The sequence below is a fragment of the Aplidium turbinatum genome, chromosome 16 (genome assembly GCF_918807975.1).
Source record: "Aplidium turbinatum chromosome 16, kaAplTurb1.1, whole genome shotgun sequence".
NCBI classification, from domain to species: domain Eukaryota; kingdom Metazoa; phylum Chordata; class Ascidiacea; order Aplousobranchia; family Polyclinidae; genus Aplidium; species Aplidium turbinatum.
This window is the reverse complement of record NC_137487.1, coordinates 4,979,650-4,987,488: the sequence shown is the minus strand read 5'-3', so window position 1 is coordinate 4,987,488 and position 7,839 is coordinate 4,979,650. Positions and strand designations below refer to the sequence as shown.

Below are 7,839 nucleotides of genomic sequence, written 5' to 3'. Positions count from 1 at the left end.
AAAATGGTGAACAAGATTTAAAAAAAGATAAATAAAAGTAAAGTCAATTGGAGAAAAAGGGTTGGAATGCTTCGTCAATCTGATCAAAAAATAAAGAGCCCAAAATGTGGACATTAAACGCATGTTCAACAAACGCTTCGAAAACTTTACTGCTTTTATCTTCAGTGATGTTCAATAGTTTAGTAACCTAAGTATGATAAGTAGGCGATCTATCTATCCAAATATTAGTTTAGTATATTTGGGCTCTTTTCTTTTGAATGTCAATAAGCTTTTGAACACTACAACGCGGCTATGATTATTTAAATATCAAAACTTTTTGGTGTTGTCAACATAGGTCAGTCCCATACTTGACTCCAGCATCGGGAGATAAATAATTTGTAATAAATAAATTATTTGAGTTATCGAAGGTGCTTGATTGTTTTTACTGCAAAGACTCAGCGATTGAAATATGGCTCTCTACTTCTTATCATTATTTAGAAATATACGCATGAGTTGCAGTGAAAATATGCTCATCGGCACGTCGAGGCACTCAGGTTTTCTTTTCAGCTAAGCGGTGAGTTGTCAGAGAAATGTTTGATTGTTTGTAATTAGCTTTTATCTTTTTTTGCGTCAATATTATCAAAAATTCAACAAGTTGCTGTGAAAAGACTAAATGTAAACGAAAATATTTCATTTGCTTTCAAAAATTGTACTTTGTATAAAGTCAAATGTGACATTCGCCACAGAAATTCAGATATATGCAGCCCTACCTAATGTAACTCTGAGTATAGGCCTAATTACTAAGAAGGTAATCATGGTTATGGTTACAATGTAGCATGAGGTCACATATGTTAACATTAAATTGTCACATTTTGCTGTAACCGACTCTTTTCTCAGTTTCTTTGTGTGACAGATTTCAGAGCTGGTGTGCAAGTCTCTGCTGTGGTCATAAATGCTATAACGTGAACCTATGTCAAAGATTGGAATCGACCAGGACATATAGGGTGAAGTTTGTGCACCAACATTAACACGTCACAGCATTCAATCAAGCGAAAGCTGCTTATAAATACCGGTACATTTGCTTTGCTTCAATATTTTTTAACCCTTCCAAATTAGGTGAGGGTTTGGTTGGAACTGAAAAGTAGTAATGCAAAAGTAAAGCAACTTAAGATACAAAACAGCTATGGTACCGTACTTTAGGTGCAACCTAATTCGTACCCTGAACAATCCATACCCTCAGTTGATACCCTGAAAAAATAGCACAAAGCCGAAGTCGCTAATCAATAGTTTCCGCAAACATTTTAAAGTTACGGTTAAGCATAACCTCCGATCCGTCTGCTATGGGTGCAACCTAATTCGTACTCTGAACAGTTCATACCCTGAAAAGATCAAGAGAACAAATTAAAAAAGCCGAAGTCACTAATCGCAGTTTCCGCAAACATTTTAAAAATTTTTCCCTAAAAAGATCGAGAGAAAAACGCAGTTTCCGCAAACCAACAAACTCGAGAGAAAAAAATAGAACAAAGTCGAAGTTGCTGATCGGAGTTTCCGTTTTTCCGCAAACATTTTAAAATTTCCTGTAATGATCCTAAGAGTTTGCCAAAGTCGCTGATTGCAGTTTCAGCAAACATTTTAAAAGGTTTAGGGTTAGAAAAAGATCGCAAAGAAAACATTAAAAATGGCCTAAGTCGCTGATCAGAGTTTCCGCAAACAAACAAACTGAAAAGATCAAGAGAAAAAAAATTGAACAAAGCCAAAGTCGCTGATAGCAGTTTCTTTTTTTCCCCGAACATTTTAAAATTTCTGGTAATGATCCTAAAAGTTTGCCGAAGTGGCTGATCGCAGTTTCCGCAAACATTTTAAAAAGGTTAGGGTTGATCAGAGTTTTCGCAAACATTTTAAAATTTCCGGTAATGATCCTGAGAGTTTTTGTATGTTTGCGGAAACTGCGATCAGCGACTTCGGCTTTTTTTAATTTTTTCTCTCGATCTTTTCAGGGTATGAACTGTTCAGAGTACGAACTAGGTTGCATTTGTCTGCTATTTTGGCTTTTTTTCATTTTTTTTTTTGCAATTTTTTAGGGTACGAACTGAGGTTATAAATAGTTTAGGGTGCAAATTAGGTTGCATCCCCATACTTCTCCCTATATTTTCGGTCGATTCCAATCTATAATGTCATGGCATTTTTGACCAGGGCGGAGACTGGTACACCAACTCCCAGAGTTCTTATCTGCTTCATCCAAGTATATCATTCTTACATCTCCCACATTCAAACTTCATTTCGTTCTTCAGTCTTCCAGTAATGTTCTAATACCTATGCCCAACACTTGCACTTTGTAAATTAATTCAGTTTCTCATCACTCTTCTTGCACATATTGACTAGGCTGTGGGTCATTGACCAATTCTTTCCATAACTTTGTTTCAGTCTTTATTGTTTTTCTTTGGCTGTGGCTATATTTACACTATATGGTGTAATAATAGCCTCAATAGTGTTGCCAGATAAGGAATTCTGCCCTAATTTGCAAAAAGTTTAAAGCTGTTGTAAACAAAAAGGCAGTGGCTGTTTGACCGGCGCCGGTCTTTGAATCTGAAACACTATTTGATCGTTCATGACGTCACTATACAGGCACTTTTTTCTCTTTCAAAGCAAAAGACAACAAGCGCGTATATAAGTTCTAAATTCGACAGTTTTATTCAACTCGGTCCGTAACGCGTGCGATGCTTCGTTGGCTTCTATTCTAGAGGGAATGAGTTCGATACTACCCGGAAGTGTTCTTTTCCTCTTTTTTTTAAATTAAATTTTGACCCGAAGTGCATTTTTGTAGTCAATTTTTAATTTGAGTTGCCTACAGCCCAATTTTTTATGTCTTTTCAAATGTGAGTAATAAAGTTAGAGTTTGTTTAATTTGCTGGAATTTGAGAATTTCTCTGGTTAATTTTCCGTTTGTGGCCGTGCTAACTACTGATATATAGCCTACTACATAATTTTTCATTCAGACACATTTTAAACCTTTCAAGGTTTTTCCACCTTTTCCCGTTCATTAACGTGCTGGTAGGTCTGTATCGATTTTTCTAGTTAGTATCTTTTTCGTCCTGGACGCGTTAATGACGAAAAATAAAATGATTGATTGATTGATGTGACCGTGTTTGCCGAACAAAGCTTTATATACAATGCTTCTTTTTAAAAAAATGGTAATGGTATGTAAATGTAATGCAACTCAGATTAAAAATTGACTACAAAAATGCACTTCGGGTCAAAATTTAGTTAAAAAAAAGAACGACTCCGGGTAGTATCGAACTCATACCCTCTAGAATAGAAGCCGGCAAAGTATCGCATGCGCCACGAATCGAGTTAAATAAATTTGTCTAATCTAGAACTTATATATGCGCTTCTCGTCTTTTGCTTTAAAAGAGAAAAAGAAAAAAGTGACTGTATGGTGTATAGTGACGTCATGACCGGTCAAATAGGGTTTCAGAGTCAAAGACCGGCGCCGGTCAAATAGCCACTGCCAAACAAAAATTAGTATTTTGGAAAAATTTTTTAGTCTTAGGCCAAGATCAAAACCCTAATCTTATTCCTAACTCTATCCCTTCCTAACTCTGGCAACACCTGATTGTAACCATGAAATTAAGTGTGGAAAAATAGCCAATTTATTTTTCTTTTGTAAGGGTTCACTTTTAATTTAGGCTAAATAGAGAAATACAAAACAAAAAGCTTTCCACTTCTTTCTTGCATGTGATATATTTCATTTGAACGATCTCTTTCCAATTATATATATATTTTCTATAATGACCAAACCCATCATGCAGCAGTGGTTCTCAAATTTTCTTTGTTGCAATGCCTTTTTATAAGTTTTTTGGACTTGTGACACATCTAGGAGTTTCGGTAATTTTTATTGAATTGTTTGTGTCTCAAGTCGTTTTTTTCTCAGCAAAGTAAACTAAAATTGTGCAATTTAATGGTTAAATCAATCAATTTCTAGCTGGAAGTTTTTTTTCGCTGAGACTTCGGTCATTTGTCTGAAATAACTTGAAAAAATTCAGTCATTTTTTCCTGATGAAAATATTTCCTTTCAAGTAGCTGATACAAACCAAAATTTGCTCTTCCTGACTAGCTACCCAGACAACAAAATTTGTCATTTTTACATTAGTTCAACATCTGCAGACGTTGAATCAATGTAAAAATAACGGATTTTACTGTCTGGGTACAACATTAAGTTTCACTGAGAAACGTTGTCTTGTTTCTCAGTGAAACTTTGAAACAGCGTTGTCGTCATTTTGACCAAATTGACTATATATTTTTTCAGACATTTTGACCAAATTGACTAATCTTTTTCGGACATTTTGCTAAAAAATTGGTCAATGACCGAAAAAAAAACCCAGATTACTAAGCTACAGTTTTGTTATAAGGTCGTATGTAATTGTAAGTTGTATCAATATCGGAAGCATTTTATTACTGCAAATGAGTTTATATTCCAAATGTAATCATTGTGTAACAAAAATTGAAAAAAAATTCCAACAACTCCACAAATTGACATGACATACAGTTTGAGAACCTCTGGAATACAGACATTCTTCCATGGTCTTTTCCACATTCTCTGTCAATGTGTCCACAGCGATTGCAAATAGCTTAGTACCGTACCAATCTCTACTGCACTCCAACTTTTTCTTGTAACCAATCTGACAATACCATTACTTTTCTCTTATGAATCTGTTTTTATACATACACATTTGATTTCTTTCATAGCATGTTCAAGCGAGTTTGACAGAAGTTATTTTTATGAAGTGTTTGATTTAGCAAACTCATCATTCAAACCAAAATGCCTTATTTAGCAAGACACTAAGCGGTAAAATTATTATAATGTTGTCACTTTTTAATGATTCTTGACAAAATGCTTCTACCTAATTAATTAAATTTTGTTCTTTGCAGTTTCTATTCCTTTGAGCAACAACATGGGAGATCGGTACGTATGTATCCAAAGTGCAAATGTTTGTTTACGCCAGGGATGTCCAACCTTTTATTCTAGTGGGCTGCATTGTCACTTAAAAAATCAATGGGCTGCAGAGTGCAGAGCCTATTAAATTTGAAAAAAAAATGGATACATAAACAAAAGCATTTAAAAATCATTAATTTCATCTTTGAAAATAGGAACAAATAACACACACGTATAGAAAGAAACCGATATTTACTTCTATAAAATTTGATGTGAAATTTTTTAAATGTTAGTAATTTTCAATATTGCTAAAAAATACTACTCGGAGTGAAAATGACCAGCAAGCCGCACAACAATCTCAAATGGGCTGCAGGTTGGACATCCCTGGTTTACAGTAACTTGTATAGTTATTTGTAATTGTCATGGTGATCTACAAAAGTTAACAAACTTGCAAAACAACAAATCTCAATATTTCACTTGTAAACATAAAAGTATTTGATTTTAGAAACTGTATTTTAAACAACCTATTTCTTTTTTGAGGGTGTTCCTTATTATGTTAGCATTGTTGCAAACATGCACAGAGTAATTTTCTTATTGGTATAAGTTTGTAAGTTACCAAACATTTCAATTTAGATTTTCATTGATGATTTCACATCACCATATGCTGCTATTGTACAATGTTAATGATGAAGTTCATTTATTCTGTTAGGGTAGCCTTGAAAAACATTTATGCCATAGGATATGGGCTTTCTATTTTACGTTCCATCTATATCAAAGAGCTTTAATGTAGTATTGTGAAATAGAGAACATTGAAACAAAAAATGGTTACCTCAGAGCACAATGGCTTTGGAAAGTGGCAAGATAGTAGCGTGGTTGAATTAATATGACTACATAAATGATCACTGTTAACTTATTTTCATCTCGTTAAATTTGTTTTATGTCTGTAGCTTACTCACGGTCAAGGTCTGACAGACTTATTTTTTATTGGTTGGGTAGTTCAGATGGTGATTAACTTATAGGATTTTTATTTTTTGCGTTAACACCACTCTTTGTGTCTTGTCAATGAGACTTCATTTGTGATGCCCTTACTTTCCACTTGTATTATGTTAAAACAGTAGAAATTTTATAGTGTTATGGTTTCATTTTTCTCAATGCAATATCAAAATGAAATTGCAGACATACCAGGTAAATTTGCTGCGTAGAAGGCTTGAAAGTAATGCATGAATACTGAATAGTGGAATTAGCATTATCAAACAATTTACAACATTTTGGTGAGCTTTTGCTTTTTATAAAAATTACTTAGAATACAAAGTATTCTATTCGATGGTAAAACTATGGCAATTCTGTGTAGCTTGGAAAGTTATTGTAGTGTTGTTGACATGAGTTATTTGTTTAGTTTGTGGTGCAAGGCCGTGTTCACTGGTTACAAGCGAGGGTTGCGAAACCAGTATGAGCACACTGCGCTTCTTCGCATAGAAGGAGTCACTGATAAGAAACACACACCATTCTATATGGGAAAGAGATGTGCGTACATCTACAAAGCCAGAAAGTAAGAGCAACAAGCCAACAACTGTCGTTGAAGTTTATAAATTCTAGTGTGCCTTGTGCTGCTATGCATTATGCTTTCACATTGTACATTGAAACATTGCAGCCGAACAAGAACCCCACATGGAAATTTAAACACAACTCGAATCATCTGGGGCAAAATTACCCGTTCCCATGGTAACAGTGGGGGTGTAAGAGCCAAGTTCAGGAGAAACTTGCCAGCAAAAGCGATGGGACACAGAATCCGAGTGGTACGTTGAAACGTTGTTATTCACTTGCCCGTTTAAGAGTCGTTTTAACAGTCGTACCTTTCTGAAAAAGTACAGTATTTTTCAATAATAGTATCGTGTTCACTTTGTGCTAAATTGGATGCTGGTTAAATTGACCGTTTTCACATGTCGACAACGATTCATTTTAATCCTGTCTAAGATTTTGTTTGCTGGTGGAAATTTGATTTAGATGGAAAATAGGTCGTAAGACCACTTGGCATGTGGCAAGTGCTTCAACTCAGCATTTACATTTCAGCTACTGTCCAAGTCAGCAAACAAGATGTTAACCTCACATCGGATTTGCTTGGTCATCACATGCTAAACTTAATTTGCTGACTTGTGACATGTCAAGTTGCCGCATGCTCAATTGTTACTTTTTCAGCTTCATCATTTACCAACTTCAGCCACTTGCTGAAATATTGCTAGCTCAGTTGTCACTTGCTGATCTGTCATTTGCTCAGGTCACAACTGCTAACTTGTAGGACACTCTGGAAAAGGCATGTCATAATCAGTCCTTGTTAACATTGGTTTCGTCTGTAAATGCTAAAAAGTACTGGCTAGGAACTACGCCGGCCAGTTAAAACTCGCATTAAATTTGAAACCTTTCTTTGCAGATGCTCTATCCATCCAGAGTATGAGGTTTCTCAATAGCTTGTGAATAATAAAAAGACAAATTCTTGATTCGTGTGTTTCTTTGAGTCAACAAGTTGAAGATAGAGAACTTCTGCGTCACTTGCTTTTAGTTCCAAACAGGGTTTGTCACTATGTATTTCAGTTTTGCGGAAAGAAATTGTGACTCAGACTGGCGCGATCGGTTCTTTGGTAGGAGGCTGTCATTAATCACCGCATGGAGGGAGAGAGCGAGTAATAACGAGTATGACCTGGATTTCTGGTTGATTGTGTTGCGCTAATTTGAGGTTGTCTAAAAGACGTCCGCAGTCAAGGGGAAGGTGGTTTGAAAATTCAGTTTAGTTCGGTTGTTTTTATTTGTGACCACCATATCAAAAACAATACACGTCAACATAGCAAAAGTAGAAGCGACAAAACGCAAACGTTAAAACGTGCTTGTGACCGAAGTAAGTTATCGAGTTGAAAAAAATTTGGCACGAATCG

General features: G+C 35.3%; 1 protein-coding gene across 2 annotated transcripts; it reads left to right on the top strand.

Annotated features, from left to right (window-relative positions):
* Positions 1-575: 575 nt before the first annotated feature.
* LOC145785537 (large ribosomal subunit protein eL33-like) lies at positions 576-7,405 on the top strand. 2 transcript variants are annotated; one of them, XM_082597197.1, is made up of 5 exons: positions 576-654; positions 4,909-4,942; positions 6,309-6,461; positions 6,564-6,708; positions 7,341-7,405. In XM_082597197.1, exons 2-5 carry the CDS (start codon positions 4,932-4,934, stop codon positions 7,362-7,364), a joined length of 333 nt encoding a protein of 110 aa, XP_082453323.1. In that variant the 5' UTR covers positions 576-654; positions 4,909-4,931; the 3' UTR covers positions 7,365-7,405. The 2 variants fall into 2 exon arrangements, with proteins under 2 accessions (XP_082453323.1, XP_082453322.1); XM_082597196.1 differs by lacking the exon at positions 576-654 and adding an exon at positions 892-1,051.
* Positions 7,406-7,839: the final 434 nt, after the last annotated feature.

Coding starts and splice junctions, on each gene's coding strand:
- LOC145785537 (XM_082597197.1), top strand. Junction 6,462..6,563: donor TACATCTACAAAGCCAGAAA/GTAAGAGCAACA, acceptor GAAACATTGCAG/CCGAACAAGAACCCCACATG. Junction 6,709..7,340: donor TGGGACACAGAATCCGAGTG/GTACGTTGAAAC, acceptor CTTTCTTTGCAG/ATGCTCTATCCATCCAGAGT.